At 50.9% G+C, this 19,344-nt stretch overlaps 1 protein-coding gene across 4 annotated transcripts in view; it reads right to left on the reverse strand.

The window, feature by feature from the left end:
- Positions 1–7,935: 7,935 nt before the first annotated feature.
- LOC121441800 (short-chain dehydrogenase/reductase 3) overlaps positions 7,936–19,344 on the reverse strand; it is a 33,006-nt gene continuing 21,597 nt past the window's right edge. For 2 of the 4 annotated variants that reach the window (XM_041643111.1, XM_041643110.1), the window contains exons 3-7: positions 13,994–14,137; positions 13,286–13,462; positions 12,732–12,970; positions 11,073–11,198; positions 7,936–8,449 (exon numbers count right to left, since the gene is read on the reverse strand). In XM_041643111.1, the coding sequence (XP_041499045.1) occupies positions 8,365–8,449; positions 11,073–11,198; positions 12,732–12,970; positions 13,286–13,462; positions 13,994–14,137 (771 nt within the window). In that variant the 3' untranslated portion in view covers positions 7,936–8,364. Of the gene's footprint in view, positions 8,450–11,072; positions 11,199–12,731; positions 12,971–13,285; positions 13,561–13,993; positions 14,138–19,344 lie in introns of those variants that run through there. The other 2 variants (XM_041643112.1, XM_041643113.1) reach the window with 2 other exon arrangements.

A 19,344-nucleotide genomic window follows, 5' to 3' on the forward strand; every position in this document is an offset into this window, starting at 1 on the left:
TGAGGCAGCCTTCTTGTTATAGCTGAGCAGAAGGCAGCCAGTCCAGAGATACAGAAATGAAGGAGACAGAGAGGCTGGTGTGGGTTGGGTCCTGGGTTCAGCCATTTCAGAAACCAGTTACCATTGGGCTTTTTGGACCTGCGAAGCAATAAACCCTGCCTTTTACCAAGTAGGGATGGCTGTGAATAGTTCCAGCAATCACAGGGAATTTTTCTGCTGTCGGTGGGGGTGGTGGTGGTGGGGGTGGTGATGGTGGTTGTGGTGCTACCTGCTGGCTAGGGCGCCAGCTATTAAATTTCTGTCTGAAAGGGTTAGGCAAGCCTCACGGGATTTGCTTACCCTGGTTGAGGCTGCTGGTGTGTGGGCACAGGCCAGAGGCTGAGAGTTGGAACTGGGTCCCTCTCTGTGGCTTGGTGGCACCTGGGAGTACTGGGACTCAAGGTGGCAGCAGTGCAGTGTCTGCCAAGTTCTCCAGCCTGGCTTTGAACTCCTCACATCCTTCTCAGAAGCTGAGATGTCACTGCTCTTTACTGCTGAGGACAGGAAGAAAGACGGAACCACTGTCTTGAGTGAGTGAGGTGGGGACTAGGGGGTGGCTGACTTGGGGCTGGCAGACTCCCACCTGGGGACACTGTCTACAAGCTTGGCATTCATTCCTCAGGTGCCACTGACTCATGTTCGCCACCCCATGCAGGAGTTGGGCAGGTGCTGGGTACACTGTCAGAGGCTCTGGGGATTTATTGATTGGAACGATCTCTATAAGGTATTTGGTTTAAGCGGTTTTATTTATTGATATGTGTGCACTCACCCACACGTACAGAAGGCAAAGGAAGACTTGGGATGCCCTGTTCTACTGCTTTCTGCTTTCTGCCCCTGTGCTATCTTGCTGAGCACTGAGCTGGCTTGGTAGCCAGCAAGCTCACAAGAGCCTCCCGTGTCTCTCACCCCACCCCTGCCTGCCCACAGTTGCCAGGGTCACAGGCCCTCAGCCACTCCTGACTTTACACGGTGCTCAGTCCTTAGGTACTAGCTTTGTCACTGGCCGCTGAGGTGGGCAGAAGAGAGGGACAGGGATAAATAAGGTGGGAGAGGGGAGAGAGAGAGATGGAGAGGGACAGAGAGAGAGAGAGAGAGAGAGAGAGAGAGAGAGAGAGAGATGCACCTTACGCCTTCCCATAGTGGGCCAGCAGGGCTGAGGCTAGCACACTCTAATCATAGAAAGTCCCAGAAGTCCATTGGAAGTCCTCCTGCTTATCCTCCTTTTTACAGTTGGGCCAAGAGTCGGTTCAGATTCTGGCAATGAAGGCAATGACATGGTTGAGATATGGCAGGAGGTGTCCGCTTGGGCCAGATAAAGAAAACTGTTGGTGAGTAATGGCAAGTACCGATCTTTACACAAATGGCTTCTTCACAAAGACAAAAGGCTGGGGATCAAAAGCAGGAGTTTGTAAGCAGACTCTGGGGTTCAAATGCCAACTCTAGCATCACTTAGAGACTCCTTTCCCTGCTAAGCAGGTAACTCCAGGTCTCATTACTGTTACTACAAAGGAAATAAGATACAAATAAGTAAATAAGATACAAAGTAATAATATACACATTTATTAATGGATCTTTACTAGTGCAGAGACTGATAGTTCGTTACTTGTATTTCTCTTGATTTTTCCCCTCAGTAACTGTGGATGGGCAGGGCCATGGGCTTCATCTCCAGATGAGGCTTAGGAAGGAAGGTGAAGCTCCAGGTCCCACTGAACCAAGACGTAGAGTCTCAGTCAGGTATGGACAGCTTCAAACTCCAGACTTGCCCTTGCCTTGCCTCCTTCCCAGGCTCTCAGCTGATCTGGACAGACAGAAAGCTAAGCTGGCTTCTCTCCTTTAGGCATCTCACACAGAGCAGACAGCAAGAAGGGTGGGCTGGGATAGACCCTCTCCTGCCCACCCCCAGCACAAAGCCCAGGCACTTGGACTCCAGCGTGGCACTTGGGACGTGTAAACTCACGTCACACTCTCTCCAGGCTGGAGCAGCTCGCCAGCCCAGAGCCAGGTTCTCCCGCCTGCCTCTCCTAGTCTGGGGTTTTGCCCAGACCCGGTCACCTTCCCAGGCAGGATCCAATTCCATCCCAGCAGCAGCCTGGGATTGAGCACAGCGTGTGTCTTCTTCAACTGCTGGTTTTCTTTGTCTTGGGAGTCTTGAAAAATGAAAGGAATGATAAGGATTTTTTTTTTTTGGTGGGGGGTGGGAGTTGGTAGAAAATTCTGCAGATTCTGGGTAACTCACCAGGAGAGAGGCATGGAGGCCTGAGTAGAGACCTTTTGGAGGTTTAGGGATCCAAGCCCTGGAGCAGGGAGAGTCTCACGCTGCTGGATCTGCTGGTCTCCTGGCAGACAGGCCACTAAAGCTTCCTGAACCTCAGTTTCCACAGCTGTGTGCAGCAACTAACTGATTCTGACTCCTTGTCCTATTTTATTTTATTTTTTTATTTTGAGAAAGTGTTGCGGGAGCTCCTTCCGCTCCTTCAGCCAATAGCCGCTGAGATGCCAGCCCACTGGGGCGTGGTCTCTCTCCCTTTAAAAAAGCGGCTACTTCCCTTTGCTCTCGCTCTGGCTTCCGGCTCCGCTTCCGGCTCCATTCCTGATTGCAGGGAGGGCTGTTGTCTGGGACGGTGATCTGTAAGTTTTTCCCCTTTAAAATAAATAACCTCTCTAATAATCTAATTCCAAACTGGTGTGGGATTGTTTGTGACTTACGCCTTCAAGAAAGAACAGCTCTGGTTGTCCCAGGACTCACTATCTATACAGATCAGGCTGGCCTCGAATTTACAGAGATCTGCCTGCTTCAGCCTCCTGAGAGCTGGGATTAAGGATGTAACTTGGTTACATCTGGAATTAACTAAAACCCAGGTGGTTGGAAACACCTGTAGGGATTCTTTTTCTCAACTAGATCATTTGGAGTGGAAAGACTCATTTTAATCCAGATCTTTTTGAGGAGGGAAGATCCCCTCTAATCTGGGCCACACCTTCTGTTGGCAGCCTGTATAAAGGACATGGAAGAAGGAAGCTCACTAGCAAGTCCATTCCTTTATTGGCATTAGAGCCTACTTCCTCAGGATTCTGGTGAATACTGAAGACCAGCTGAGACATTTGCTCTCATGGGTGAACATCTGGATTCTTGGATCTTTCGTTGGTTGACAGCCACTGTTGGACCAGCTTGACCACAGCCTGTAAGTCATTCTGATAAATCTCAAGAATCCATATTTTATATATCTATGATACATGACATATATGATTTATATATCTATGACATATGATATGTGTGATTTATATATGTATGGTATATGATATATATGATTTATATATACATATAGATGATATGTGTGATATGAATATATATATTCATTCTCTCCGTTCTGTTCCTCTAGAGAATTCTGACTAATGCAGAGAGTTTTGCTGCTACTTACTTTGGTATGATTCCTCTGTGTGGGCCCTGCAGCTCAGTCTTTCTGTTCACCCTGGGCATTCCCCATTTGGAGAACAGCATCCCGGAGAGGCGACAGATGCCATTTCCAACTGTGCCTTCAGAGGGGGGACATTGCTGTTTCTTCTCTTCCCAAGCCATGGGGGCTGTGAGTGCCAAAGGGTTCTCAGAGACAAGGATGGCAGGTTAGCGTCCCCCAGGCGCTGAAGGACTGCAACCCTGCTTTCTAGGAAGAACCTTCCATTCTGCTGGGGACTCCGCACCCGCCCTCCCCTGAGGCCTCGCCTCACCCCTGCACCATTGCCCATGGTGGGGTCTTCTGAGTATCAGCTTATCACACCACAGTCACAGCCAGCCATGCCTTGAGGGACGTCACCACCACAGGCCAGGCAAAGGCAGTGAGTGATCCAGGGATCTTGAGGAGCGGGACATCAGGTCATGTCTGGGGTGAGAATATCCTGTCACTCACTGCTTTAACTTCACTGTGCCTTCTTTTTTTTTTTTTTTTGGTTTTTCGAGACAGGGTTTCTCTGTGGTTTTGGAGCCTGTCCTGGAACTAGCTCTTGTAGACCAGGCTGGTCTCGAACTCACAGAGATCCGCCTTCACTGTGCCTTCTTAAGCTCAGCCCACACTGGATAGCCAAGCAGCCCAGAGACAGAAGGGCAGGAGAGATGGTTTTACAGAGGAGGTGGCTGGGCCCAGATTGGACCCCGAGGGTATGAATTGCTTCCTGTAATAGTGAATGGTAACTGTTATCAAGACAGAACCTAGAATGACCTGGAAGGAAGGCCCCTGAGCTTACCTGTGGGAAACTGTTTCATGTGGAAAGAGACATCCTAACTGTGGGAAGGACCACCTCCTAGGTTGGAGATCCTGGTCTGTTTGGAGACCGAGGGTGAGCTGAGCCCTAGCATGCTTGCATTCACGGTTCCTACTGCAGATCTTGCATCCATGTCTCCAGCTGTAGACATAAGGTGCCCAGCTACTTTATGCTCTGACTTCCTCCTTTATGCTCTGACTTCCTCGACTTCCCCAGCATGATGGACTGTCCCTTGGACCGTGAGCCTGAGCAAACCCTTTCTTCCTTAAGTGCAACGGGACAGGAGACTCAGACAGCCTCCCCTCCTGCCAGATCCCAGGGCCTCCCACTTCCTGTAGAGCTTTCTGGCTTCATGGTTGGCCCCAGAAGGCTGGGAAAGTTGGGGTGCCTGTCTGAGCCTTGGCTCTGCTCAGAGGATTGTGGCTGAAGACCTCAAGGACTGAGCTGGAGCTTTGAACAGATGAGGCAGAGTGGCCCTCAGGAATGTGAAGAGCTTAATCCCACTCTCTACAGCCCTCCATGTAGATACAGGTGGAGTCGGGAGTGTCTCTTGGGAAAACATTTTACGCCGATCCATTTATTGTGTGTGCACACATACGTGTATGCGTGCATGGGATACATGTGGAGGTCAGAGGCTAATCTGAGGGGATTGGTTCTCTCCTTCTACTTTGTGGCTCTCAGAGATCTAATTCAGGTCATCAGGCTTGACAGTAAAGTGCCCTCCCTTATCGCCAAGCCATCTCTCTGGCCCCCAATCAATGTATTTTTGATTGTGGTTTTGATACAGGGCCTCCTGCATCCCAGGCTGCTTTCAAACTCTTTATGTAGCTGAGGATAGCCTTGAACTTTTGATTCTCTTGCCCCCATCTCTCAAGTGCTAGAAATAAAAGCACGTACCAAGCCTGGCTTTTGCGGTATTGGGTATCAAGCCCAGGGCTGGACAAGGCTCCACCAACTGAACTGCACTCCAAGACCCAGGGAATGTTTGGGAACTGAGTATGAAGTGTCTGGGAGTGGTTCCAGCCCTGCCTTCTGCGTCAGCAGATAGTTCTCACCTTTTGGCTTTGCCTAAAGCGAGCGGTGTGTGTAGAGAAGTCCTCTGGGCTCTTAGTTCTGTCCCAAATCCTGAGAAATGGAAAGATGCTCTTTAGGGGAGAGGGAGTCCCACATGGGCCTCCTCCTTCCTCTCCCAGACCCTCCTCACAGAGCTGTTCTTTGAGGACCTCAGCTTCTGTGCTTTGTGGCCAGGGTTCTTTTTGTCTCTGTCTTCCTTTGGATAGGAACGTAGCAAAGGTGAACACTGCCTCCCTTGGGATGGGGCTCACAGGTAGGAGGGGCGGGGGTCTAGCAGTGCCTCCTGGAGTCAGCTCTGGAGCTTTAGACATCAGCTTGTTCCTGGGAGAGTTGGTTTCTCCAAGTATTTGGTCCCCGGGAGCTAGTGGTATCCACAGGACTGAATTCCTGACCACTGGCCCAGCCAGACAGCCTGCTCCCTGGAGCAGGGCCAGTCAGGGCTGAGGTCTGATGCCTCCCTGGACTTGGCACCCACCCCTGATCTGCTTCTCTTTGGGGCTGGGGAGGAACCTACAGCCTGGCAACTGGGTCATTTCCCAGGACCCAAGGCTTCTTTGCAAGGTTGGCACAGCCTGTTATGTCCCTTGGGGGGTTGGCGCTTGTCATTCTCCTTCACTTGGACAAGCAAAGGGACAGAATTAGCTCTCCACTCTCACTCTTGAAGCTCTCCAGGCAGTCAAACCATTCCAGTGAGGGACCAGAGAGGGTTCCTGGGAATACGCCCAAGGCCTTTTCCCTGGTTCCTCTGGGAAACAATCCAAAGGGAAAAAAAAAGACCCAAAACGGGGTGTTGGTGTGTGTGTTGTGGGGGGCACAGACTTCATCCTACTACCAAAAGAAACCATTTGCATTCTGGGAAACTCAGAGATCTGTGTAACCAAGGTAATGACCATTCTTGGTGGGGTCTCCCCTGGATCCTTACTGAATTTCTAATTTAAAGGCCAATGGAAACCCCAATGATCAAAGCATCTCTGAAAGGTTGGCCTGAAGGCAGGCCACGAGCACAGAAACACATCAGCTGCTCAGAGATTGTCAGGAAACTTGGGGGCTCAGCAGGTCCGGACTCCACCTTGCCCCATCCACTTTTCCCTGTCCACTAAGATGGATCCCCCTCAGCCTCTCTCCCAGAAGAGCCAGCCACAGGCACCTGCCTTGGGACATCATCCAGACACCAAGGGGCTGAGGAGGGTAGTAACATTCCACACATTGGAGACACCTGTCCTCGGGGACCAAAAGGAAGCTGATGGATGGTCCTGACTTGACCCCTTGTTGCTTGCTACTGTCTGGTGCCATGGGAACCCAGGAGCCAGAGCTGTGTTCAAATTCTGGACCTGGCTGAGCAACATCCTGATCTGAACTCAACTTCTCATCTGTGGAACAAACTTCTAAATTCTCCCTTTGGAAAGGTGCTTGGGAAGAGAATCAGGCACCCGCCTCTGCAGCAATTGCTCAGCCCCAGCAAGGGGCCCTGGGCTGCTACATCCTTGAGTTGAAGTCTTCTTCCATGGTTTGGCAGACCATGTGATCATCCTAATAGCTTCCCAGGATCTTCGGCAGGCATGGCCACATGACCGGATCTGGCCAATGAAATGGGAGTGGAAGCGACAGACACTATTTCCAGGCAGAACTTGAAGAGGACGTGATGGTGGGCCAATATACATCTATTCCCCAGGACAACTCATCTCCGGTAGTGGCTGACCAGAGTGAAGACAGTTTCATGAATAAATTGAGTTGCAGGGCAGACACCTTCCCTGTTGGAAACCGTGGTGATCTGGTGGTCATAGCTGGCTGACACCCACCACCAAGTGGTTGGATTGTTCAAAGTGGTTGCTTTGAGCTGTGTTTTGTTTTGTTTCTCTATTTTGTCTTCGGTAGCCACAGGGAGAGCTGGTAACCGACACAGCAAACGCCATGTTTTAGGCTGGCAGTGCGCTGCAGCGTTCCATGCACACCAGACACCTAGTGTTTCTCCTGCACATCAGCCTGTTGCCATGCGGGTCATCCCATCCTTGTGAGCGTGAGGGTCCAGCCTGAGGTCCTTAGGTCTATGTGGCCTTTGGGAAGCTTTCAAGGAAGCTCCCCACTAATCAGAGGCCTGGGACCTTCTCCTTTTGTGTGGGGACCACCCCTGCCTGCTCCCTGCCACTCACCTGTAAAAGCTGTATAGATGGGATGCTATTCCTAATCTTCCTGTCTGGGGACCACCCCTGCCAAAATGATGAGGTGCATCTTCTGCTGGTATCATCTTGGCAGTATCTTCTTGGGGTAGACAGCGGGTGCTCAGCGAAGGCTGACTTTACTTTTAAGTTGGTGGCCAGCGGGGTCAAGGAAGGACAGACAGTACTATCTGTGGTGAATTCTTCGGTAGATTAGCTCTCAGGGATTCTACCACGGAAGCCATGTGTCTGGAAGGGCTTCCCCCACCCTCTCTCCTTGGACTGGGCTGCAGGCCCTCTCCTGCTCTCTGTAGACCCTGAGATGAGCCCTTCCTTCTCAAAGGATGGGGCTTTGTGGTTGGGACAGGTTCCTTCCCAGCTGCCTTCCTCCCAAGGACGTGAACGAAGGGAAGCTGTGCAAGCCACCTCTTTATTTGCGTTACTGCCATTTAACCAGTTTGCATGAGCTGAGGGTGACAGGGTTCGGAGGGGAAGGCAGAGTGTCTGGGGACAGACTATCACGGAAATCGTCGATGCACGCTGCTCAGGCGGGTTAGACTGGAGAAGCAATTTAACAATAAACCTACAGAGTGAGAAAGGTACAAAACTGTCAGGTGGCTGCTGAACGGCATCTCGCCTCCCCATGGGGGTCAGAGTTACACACATCAGTCCTGCACGAAGGTCCTGGAGTTGACCCGGGAGCCGCAGAATCTTCTTCGCTGGGGACAGGAACAGTCCTGCTCACCCAGCAGACCCGCCGACACACAGGCACCCGGGTGTCCGCCCGGGTACTGTGGCTCCCCTCAGGCTCCATGGCTCCTCAGGTGTGTCTGAGGAGCCTCTATGTCCTCCCCTTAAAGGTGTTCATACAGGTGTATGTCCCTGAGAACCTGTGGATCTCCTCCAGTGCAGCCTGTGGGAGTATGCTGAGGGGAGAAGGGAAGACGGTTAGTAGGGTGGGCAGCAGTGACAGGGTCAACGGTGGCAATGTCATATCGGGTAGTAGACAATGGTTTTAGGGCCTCTGCAACCCACACACCAGCGCCCCTTCCAAAGACAGCACCTGAACTCTGAGAATCAGCACTCTGACCAGGTGAAGGGCCAAGCATAGGAACAACAGAGGGAGTGTGTTCTCAGCGACTGGTGCACTTTCCATGTGTTCTGGACTTTCCAAGATGCAAGCTGAAACTTGACTGTCTTTGTGGTGACACAGAGGTGGCTATGTCATGAGGGGATCCACCCAGTCTTGGATTAATGGACAGTCTGAGTGGCTCTATTATAGAAACAAGCTCTCGGGGCATACTTGCTCTGTCCTGTATGGGCCAAGTCTCCATCACGTCACAGGCAGCAGGAAGGCCCCTGCCAGATGCCATGCCATGCTCTTGGGTGTCTCAGTCTCCAGAACCCCAAGATGTATGCACTTCTATGGGTTTTTGTTTTTAAGTCTTGTTCTATTTGGAATTATGCATTTTGTGCCTATTTGTGCACTTGCATGCAGTGGCTCACTGAGACCAGAAGAGGGCATTAGGTCCCCTGAAACTGGAGTTAACAGGAGGTTGTAAGCTGCCTGAAGTGGGTGCTGGGAACTGAACTCTGGTTTTCTGCAAGAACAAGTGTTTTTAACTGCAGGTCATCTCACCAGCCCTCCTTTTAAAAAGAATCAATCTGTGTGTGTGTGTGTGTGTGTGTGTGTATACAGTCACCTGCTTGCAGTGCAGTAAACATATGAAGGGCAGCCATCAATGTTAGGGAATCCAGTTCAGATTCTCAAGCTTACACAGCCAGCTCTTCACCATCTGAAGGCACCCCCCCCCCTCCCTGCTTGGTGCCTACTCCTCTAGAGGATCCCTCTGGCAGCAAGAGAGCATCCTGGACTGAAGGTCAGGGTATGCTGGGACAGTGTGACCGCTCCAAGTGCCCGCTCCCCTGCTCTCCACGCCTCACCTCTGCTTGCACAGAGGCCAGCAGAGTGGCAGACGAAGGGTCGGTTGCCATTGTTCCCTTAGTCACATAGCCAAGGGTGTGGCCTTCCTGAGTCGATGTTTGATGATAACAACAGGGTGAGCCTGGAACCAGGGGCTGAACTTCCTGACGAGCAGGAGCCACAGCTCTCCCTATGCAGAGAGCACACTGAGCCATAGGCACTAGCTGGCCCCTTCAGCATGAGACCCAATGTAAGGTCTTGCTGCACTGAGTCTGGACAGTGTGAGGCAAATTCCGTGCTGGGAAAATTCTAGAGGAGACAACATCTCCATTAGGAAGCCCACCTCCCAAAGATGGTCTTCCCTGGTAAACCCCACCTCACTAGAGCTGCGACACTTATCCAAACACTGAGCCTTCAGCATGAAAATCCTGTTGTCTTTAGACTCAGCTACCTGGGAGCTGGGGCTATGCCCGCAGAGAAGTGGTTCTTAAAAATGTGGTCCAGGAACTCTTGGGGGTGCCTGAGATCTCTCTAGGATACTTAGAGTAACACCACAGTATGACCTGTTTTTCTCTTATTCCTTCTTTCCATTTCCTTCCTTCCTTCCCTTTCCTTTCCCTTCCTTTCTCCCTCTTCCCTCCCTCCCTTCTTTCTCTCTTTCTCGGCAGGGTCTTTAAAGAATATCACCCAGGCAAGCCTCAAAGTGACTGTGTAGCTGAGGGTAAGCTCACACTTCTGATCCTCCTGCCTCTGCTAGGCAGGCTCTCTACCTACTAAGCTGCACCCCCAGCCCATCGTTGGTCATCTTTCCTTCTATTTCCTCTGCACATGCGGTGGGGTTTCTCAGGGGTTTTGCTACAGGGGACTATCCCAACTAACAGAAATCCGATGTAAGAACCTAGTTGTTTCAGATTAAACCAGACAATGGCGAGATCTACAAGAACACAGCCCGCATCTCTCCCGATGACTTGTCTGTGGTGTTTTAGAAAGTATAATTGCGGTCACAAAAAAATATATTTGGGAGTTGAGGCTAGATTGGGATACCCAGTGAGGTCCTGTCTAAAGAGATTAAAACAGCAAGAAAACAAACAAAGCAGCTATGATAACTTAATAGTTCTGTTACTGCTCTTTACAACTGAAAAATATTGTAAACAGAAACCACTGTGTAAAACTTGCCCCTCAGTTTTAATTTCTAACGCAGTAAGTAGTGGTAGACAAAACTCACATAAACAAGAGCTGTTTGAATCCCGCAATAATTTAAACCAGGCACAGTAGTGCACACTTATAATCCCAACCCTAGAGAGACAGGAGAATTGCAAGTTCAAGGCCAGCCTAGGCTTTATAGTGTGTTCCAGGTAAGTCTGAGCTACAGTGGGTTCTCCCTCAAAAACAAATTTAAAAAATGAAAAAATAAAAACAAACCTCATAGAGAGCCTTAGACCAACAAGTCTGCCTCACTGCTCAGCTCAGTCAGAGGAGCTACTCCTCAGCACCCTGCCCTCAGCAGACAGGACTTTACATTCACTTTCTCCGGCCTGTTGCCTTTTCTCCACTAGGGCCCACTGGCATAAAGGAAAAAGCTGGGCCTCGACCTGGTGAAGAACTCTCTCTCCCCCAGCCCATACCTTTTCAAGATAATGAGGATATTCATGGTCCACGGGAGCAAGAGAAGGGCCTGGTTCTGCTGCACAGCTTCCACCGTCCTCCGGGCTACTGTCTCTGGCTTCAGCGGCGGGAAGAGGTTGGGAAACCTGAAGGCGGGAAAACACTGGTTTCTCCAGAAGAAGTTGACCTTTCGGCTGGGCACCTTGGTGGTGGCTAGTGTGTCTGAGGGCATCACTTGGGCTCTTCTGTGTGAGGGACTGGAGGCTGTGGGATTCTCTCCCAGTCCACGCCTGTACGAGTCCCTCAGTCCTGGTCCCTCCTGCCCCACCATGTGAGTGGAGTTTGCCCACTAGCAGGGGGACATCTCTAACAGAGTCAGGGAATCAGAGTCTACAGTCTACAGCATGGGCCAGCCCTCAGTCTTTCTTACTGGGCCATCTTTCCTCATCAGCCCCCAGAGATCACTCAGCCTCCCATATCGCTGGGGGCCTCTGATCTTACCTCCTTTCTACTCCCATATCACTGGGGGCCTCTGATCTTACCTCCTTTCTAGTTGCCTTAACCACAACCACATCTAGAATGGCCTTGCTCATCAGGTTGTTCCTTGTCAAGGGCCTGTCTCCATCAGGTTATACGTTTCCTGAGGGGGGAGGCCCCGTGAATCTCACTGCCTGTTGCATCATCCTCAGTACCTAATAGGTCCTGGTACACAGTAGGTGCCTAATAAATACTTGTCATTTTGCTCCACTCCTCTGCTGGACCTTTCTGCCTGGGAGGTCCTCAGCCTGCTGGTTCACTAGCCTGCCAGTCAAATACAGAATGATTTTCCATGGAACTTCCAGATGAACAGGCATCAAACAACAGGGGTTTCCCATGCCTATCCAGAAGCATCTGACCCCAGAGCTATGCACCCATTTTGTTCCCCAAGTGTCGGGCCCACGCACAAATATTCTCTCCAACTTATGGATAAGGAAACAGCGGAGCAGGGGGCAAACGGGTGAGCCCCTAGCACAGCGCCAGCAGCTGTTTCTGGCTCTTCTTGCTTTTCTCAGTCTGAAGGTACTGGGCATGGGGCTGCTGGCCCTGACCTCTGTCCCTCAGGGGGCTACGATTCACTCTGGTGCCAGTAAGATAAGGGTGGTGAGCTATCAGTTAGTTATCATGTCAAGCCTGAGCAAGGGGCAGCCTTGGGGCTCACAGACTGCTGTGCCTTCCCTGTACTGCCTCAGTCACGTGACTAGTGCAGCTTGGGTTTGTTCATGCATGAGTGTCATGTGTGTGCAGGTAGGTAACATGGATGTGTGTGGAGGGCAGAGGTCAGGAGTCTTTTCTTTAGGAGTCATGCACTTTGGCGTCTCTCATTGGCCGGGACTGACTGGCCAATGAGCCCTTGGGATTTGCCGGCCTCTGACTGTGCATAGCTGGGAAGACAAGTGCCTGCTACCTTGGCCTGGATTTTTATAAACTTGGGTTCTAAAGATCAAATTTTGCTGACTAGGTTTTCTTCCCAGACCAAGATAGTGAGTGATCCTCAGATAGGAAACTTGTGGCCTAGAAGGGCTGGCCTTGGGTTTTTCGGAGAGACGTGTGCTGAGGTCCAGGGATTCTGGCACCCTTTCTGTGAAGACTCCTGGCAGGGTTGGCTCAGGAGAGGTGGCTGGTCTCACCGGCGCACTGACCTGACTCGCATGCCCTGGAACATCTCGGTGCTGGTGTGGAAGGGCAGCACGGTGGTGGCGCCGACACCGGGACAGTCCAGCAGCCCCAGGGTCAGGCTCTCCATGAAGGCGAAGGCCGATGCCTTCGATGTGCAGTAGTCGATGGCGCCGGGGATGGCCGACAGTGCAAGCACGGAGTTGAGGCACACGATATGGCCGTTCTGCAGCTCCAGCATACGCGGCAAAAAGGCCTTGGTGGTCTGAGGGTGGGGAACGGGGGTCAGTGTGGAGCAGCGCAGCTTCTGCCAAGCCCTGCACCTCTGCACTGGGGCGAACAGCCCGCTCTAGATGCATTGCTACCCTAGCGACTTAGCCCTCCAGTACGGAGCGGCTGAGGCAGCCAGTCAGAAGTTCCCGCATCTCCCTGCCAGTCAATCATTCCATTTATCTAGCCACTTTGCCATTGCACGTCCCTGCCGGCATGAGCCCTGGTGCCACTGAACTTCTCTTTCCCCTCCTCCAACTCAGGTTTCCTGCCATACCTACGGCTGGCACTGGGCCAGGAAAACCCTTACCCAGAACTGGCCCAGGGTGTTGACATGCTGGGACTTGAGGAGGGCATCGTCATCACTGTCCATCAAGCTCTTCCCGTGGACCACAGCGGCATTGTTCACCAGGATGGTGATGTCACCCACCTGCGGGCAAGAGGGGGCTGTGGAGCCGTGAGGGCAGCCAGTCCCTGTGGGCTGTACCTGCAGGGGCACAGACCGGGCTCCGCAACCACCAGCCACATGGCTTTTCTGAGCATCAGTCTTGTTTATAAATGGCGCTGGGGCCATACCAGCTGTGTCTGAGGATTAGAAATAATTTATGGTACATACTATACCCGGAATGCAGCATATTTATAATAAATGAGGTTATGGTCACATAAAAATGGTTAATGCTACCATGAGTGGGATAAGGAACAGAATGAGTTTTTTTTTTCCCTCTTTTGGCACTCACTGATCTACCCAGCCCAAATGTCTTGGATTAGGGAAAGGATTTTCCCAGAAGGCAATGGGACATTTGTCTTAGAGAGAAACTCATAAGGTCTAAATGTCCAAAGGACCACAGAGATATACTCATATTGTATTATCAACCCCAGTCCCTGCCCAAGTAACTTGGACGAGCTTCATGGAGAGCCCCCAAAAGTCCCCTGCACAAAGCCAGTCTGCTGTAGCCACACTCCCTCTCAGGATGCACGAATTCAATATGCTGGGGCCAGACATGCCCAGGCTACTGACCTTCTCTCTGACAGCTTTGGCCATCTGGTACACCTCTTCCCGGTTGCCCACATCACAGACGAAGTAGTGGCACTCGGTGCCCATCTGCCGAATCTCCTCTGTGGTCTCTTTCAGGCATTTCTCAGTCCGGCCCCAGAGAATAATCTGGAAGGAAAGAATTCTGGCATGGAATAGGTGTCTCTGAAACAGACTGTATCGATATAATGACTGATATCAGGAATTTAGAATTTCAGTAGTCTTTAAAATGCTGGCTTCCTGGATTCCATCCCAAAAGTACACAAAGAAAATTATTAACTATTAATTATGATTGTGTGTGTGTGTAGTGTACCACAGTGCATGTCTGGGCAGGCGTGGAGGTTAGAGGACAACTTTTAAGAGTTGATTTTCTCCTTCTGCTGTGGGTTTGGGGATGAAACTTAGGTTGTCAGGTTTGTATTTATCTGCTAGCTGTCTTAGGGTTTCTATTGCTGTAATGAAACATTGTGACCAAAAGCAACTTAAAGGGTTTATTCAGGTAACTAACAGTCCGTCATTGAGGGAAGTCAGGACAGGAACTCAGGCCGGGCAGGAACCCGGAGGTAGGAGCAGAGACCATGGAGGGGTGCTGCTTACTGACCTGCTCTCGTGTGTGCTCAGCCTTCTTTCTTATAGAACCCAGAACCAGCAGCCCAGGGGTGGCATAACCCACAATGGACTGGGCCCTCCCCTCTCAATCACTAATTAAGGAAATGCCCTATAGGTTTGCCTACAGACAGATCTTATAAATGCCCTATAGGTTTGCCTACAGACAGATCTTATAAATGTCCTATAGGTTTGCCTACAGACAGATCTTATAAATGTCCTATAGGTTTGCCTACAGACAGATCTTATAAATGCCCTATAGGTTTGCCTACAGATAGATCTTATAAATGCCCTATAGGTTTGCCTACAGACAGATCTTATAAATGTCCTATAGGTTTGCCTACAGACAGATCTTATAAATGTCCTATAGGTTTGCCTACAGACAGATCTTATAAAGGCGTTTTCTCAATTGCGGTTCCTTCCCTCAAATGAAGCTAGCCTGCGTCACGTTGACATAAAATTAGCTAGCACAGTGGCCAACAAGGAGTTTTTTCTTTTAATTTTATTTTATGTGTGTGTGTCTGTCTGCACACATGTGTGCCTGTGTGTGGGTATATGCACACGAACGCAGGATACAACAGAGACCAGAAGAAGGCATCAGATCCCCTGGAGCTAGTGTTACAGATTGCCCAGTATGGGTACTAGGAACAGAACTCAGGTCCTCTGGAAGAGCAGCAAGTGCTCTTAACCATTGGGCCATCTTGGGGCCCCAACAAGATTTTAAAAGGGATACCACCTACACTTAAGTGAGCCAGCTGTTTCTGAGCACACTTATGGCCTATCAGTTAGTGTGTTAAGTTTGTACCTTTCTGTCCATTCCTCCCAGCAGGACACTTCCTGCCAACCCAGGTCTGGCCTTTTCCTTGATTCTTAGAAGGAACAGAAAAGCTTTCTGTATACTATTCTAGAATGTTTTCTGTTAGGGACCAGCTGGCCTCGCCAATTATGTTTAGAGCTGGGATTATTCCCACCAGCCACTAGGAAGGATGGGGCCACATTCTCCTTTTACAGGGCCCTGGATGGCTTCCAGCTCCCTGTGCTCACACTGGGAAGGAAGGATACAAGGAGGGACAGGAGAGAGACAGTAAGACTCCTGCTTCCTTACCCAGCAGGGAATGAGTATAGGAGTGATCCAGTGACCTTGACAGGACCTGTAAGTGGGTGCTTAGAGGGGTTGGGCAGGTGTATGGCTGGTTCATAGGATGCTGGGAATTGACGTTTGGCTGGTCCTCATCCTTGACCTGAAGGAGAATAATACCTCCCCACACAAAGGAGCCCAGGTTTGGGTGTCTGAGGAGTTAGCTGCCCTGAGATGTAGCTTTATGGTAGAGAGGTAGAACTAGGCAACCACGGCATCCAGGAAAATCAGCATAATAGAGGCTAGGCTCCAGCAAGGGTCTGTGTTTTTTTCTTTTTAAAAGATTTTTTAAAAAAGTTTATTTTGTGTATGCATGTGTGCCTGATGTATGTGTGTGCGCGGCATGTGAGCCAGTGCCTGTGCAGGCCAGAAGAACATGTGATCCCATGGAACTTGTTACAGGTGATGGTGAGGCTCCACATGGGTCCTCTGCAAGAGCAGCAAACACTCTTAACTGCTGAGTCATCTCTTTAGCCATAGCTCTGTTGCTTTTCTCTTTAAAATCATCAATGAGGGGCTTGATGTCACTAGGAACCCCTGTGGCTTTCCTAGCACAAATAGGTGTGCAGAGGGTCCCATCTAAAGGAGTCTGGTTCTTTGATGTCTGGAGATGGTCAGGGTTCTAAAGCAATGCTTTGCTCAGAATGTTTGCAACCAGGAACTAGGGAGAGCAGCCCTGTCAACTGGGCTGGAAGATGGCCCCAAAGTGTGTGTGTGTGGGGGGTAGCAGTGGGCAGGCAGGCGGGATGAAGGGATGAAGGCCTGTATGTACTGTCTCCTGTGAGCAGGCAAAGACTACAGTCAGGACCCTGGTCCTCTTGAGGTCAACCCTGTATACTGGCAGAGTGGTTCTACCCCTCTCCCTGGTACAATGGCTAAGTGTCTCTGTGAACCTGGCATCTCCAGGGCCCAATTCTGTTCTATTTATTTTAATATCTCAGTGTCTACCAAAGCACATGTTGTCTGTTGGATGAATGAATACATGTTAAGGGCCAAAGTTGGGAGAGTGTGGATGGGTATTAAATTACCTCTCAAGACTGAAAGATTACCCATTCTCTGTGGCTGAGCTCATTGCAGCCCCAGAATCTTCCATATATGAGTCTGTGTGGACCAGTGGGGCCTGGGGTTTCCTAGAGCACTCAACCCAGGAAGGCCAAGCTGAGGGCAGGCCTGTTGGGGCTGGAGCATGCAGACAAGGAGCTAGCCACGGTGCTGGGCAAAGGTGTGCCGCCAGGGGCAGGTGCATCTCCCTGGGCAAATTTCTGTGTCCCGTGTTTGTGTGTCTGTGCCTGTGAGTGCTAGTGCCTCCGAGCCCATCTGAGTGTGCACTTGCGTGTCTGTAAATGTAAGTATGCATTTGTGTGTCTGGAATGTATGTGTATCTACAAGTTCACATCTGTGGATGTCTGTGTCTGTGAGCATGCTCTATGTGCATGGACCTGTGAACATGTGTCTATGACTATGAGCCTGCATCTATGAATAGGTGTCTGTGAGCCTTGCATCTGAACATAGGTATGTTTCTGCAAATGTATGCAATCCATGTGCATGTGTCACCAGGTCCTCTCGTGGATGCATATAGGGCACACTGAGGCCACCTGTCCTTATGAGTCAGCCTGCATCTCTGTGGTGATGGTGGCTCCAATGCAGTCTGTGTGGACCAGAGAGAGGGCCTGAAGGCACAGAACTCTCTGGTGAAGCTGCTCTAGTGACAAGCTCTCGGGGAATCTGTGTCCCTGAAGGATATGATGCACACAGAAAGTCTGCTCAAGGCTCTGCCACAGTCCCCTGGGTAACCACAAGTGTTGACAGGTCCTCCCAGGGCCAGAAGGAGATGAAGGTGGCATGGAGAAGTGAGGTTTGAGGGAGAGTGGATAGGAACCTGGGGAAGAGACAGTCCTGGAAGCTGCTTCAGCCTCCTCTTAATTCCCTGGCTGACCAGCTGGCAGAACCGGGCTAACCTAAACTTATGAAATCAGGACTGGCGTCTCTACCCTCTTGGCTTCCAGTCCTCTGTGAGGTGAGACAATGGGCTTCCCCTCTCAGGTGAGAAGGAGGAGGAGAGAAAGCCTTGGTCCCGGTACGGACTGTCAGTGAGGGCCTGCCTGCCCTGCTTTGCCTTGCTGGCGTTTGCTAGACCCAGCAGCTGAAGCCTTTGGGTTAGAGACTTACATCAGGCACTTTCTGTACTTGGGAACTAAAGCTCACTGAACTAAGTCAGATGTCCACAGCCACACCTGACACCTGGTGGGAGATGGAGGTGGGATCTGAACCCAGGGTCTGTTTGCTGCAGGTGCGGTCCTGTAGCATGGCAGCATAAGTCAAGCTTGGAAGACCCAACTCCAAATCCACTCATGACGGTATCTATTCCTGCCTCCAAAGCTCTCCTTGTGCCTCATCTAACTCCATGTCTCCACCACAGTCTCATCCACCTACCTATTAGGGCTAGAGAGTCTGCTATGGGAAGGGGCTGAGCCCAGCACTGGGACCTAAGAGAATGAAAGAGACACAGTTCCCACCTCAGGAGCCCATCCCTGTAAGGAAGGTTAAGGGATTGAGGAAGCATCAGTCGCAACTGAGGGTAAGAGGATAAAGAATAAACAGAGGTATCTAGGGGAAGCCAGGAGCTAGCGGTTCTGTGACTACCCAGAGAGAAGAAACCGCAGCGTGGAGAGGCCAAGCGCTTGTCCGAGGCCATCCACACTGAGTGGCAGAGCTGGTGTTTGCACATCAGCACTGTCTGGCTCCAAGCGCAGGCGGCCAGTGACTGCTGCTATTCTCTCTCCTAAATTCAATCCCCAGTCCTACTGAAAACAAAATCAAACTGTGTATGTTCCCTCTCAAGGCCCTGAGGGCACTCAGCGCAGGGCTGGTGTCTACTGAGTGTCCCGGAGGCTCGCTCTGCTGGGATTTCCCTGGGGAGGAAGGGCAGACATATCACACCTCACCCTTGACACTCTACAGTCACTCAAAGACTTCGTGCCTTATGGCCAGGAAAGAAGTTCAGGATTCAGGGTGCAAACAAAAGGGGAGCAGCAAGGAATAACCCAGAAAAACCTATCCCTGACACTCAACGGGTCAAGGGAGCAAGCATCTTCAGAGAGGCCCCAGGTGGAAGGATTGTCCCGGGCTGCTACTCACTTCTTGATGTTTGCTCATGGGTAAAGTCACTAATGAACAAAGGTGACTTATGAAAGTCAGGGGTTGGTGAGATGGCTCGGCTGGTAAAGGTGCTGGCTACCAAGTCTGACGACCTGAGTTCGATCCCTGGGACTCACATGGAGAGAACTGACTACTCCAAGTTATCCTCTGACTTCCTGACACCCTCTCCCTACCCCCATGTAAAAAAAAATCAACAACGACAACAACTCAGAAGTTAGGTACACACCTATAATCCCAGTATGAGGGGCAGAGGCAGGAAGACGGCCAGTTCAAGGCCAGCCTGGGCTACACAGTAGGACCCTGTCTCAAAGCAAGACAGGTAACAATAAGAATAGGAGCAGAACAAAAGGCATGGCACAAACTTCCCCACCGTAACTCAGCGTTGGTAACCCCTGCCTAGCCCCATCAATACCTCTCCTGGGCCTCCACTCAT

This window comes from Microtus oregoni, unplaced genomic scaffold (genome assembly GCF_018167655.1).
Source record: "Microtus oregoni isolate MIOR12 unplaced genomic scaffold, Mior012 000081F_ref0000091, whole genome shotgun sequence".
Lineage (NCBI taxonomy): Eukaryota > Metazoa > Chordata > Mammalia > Rodentia > Cricetidae > Microtus > Microtus oregoni.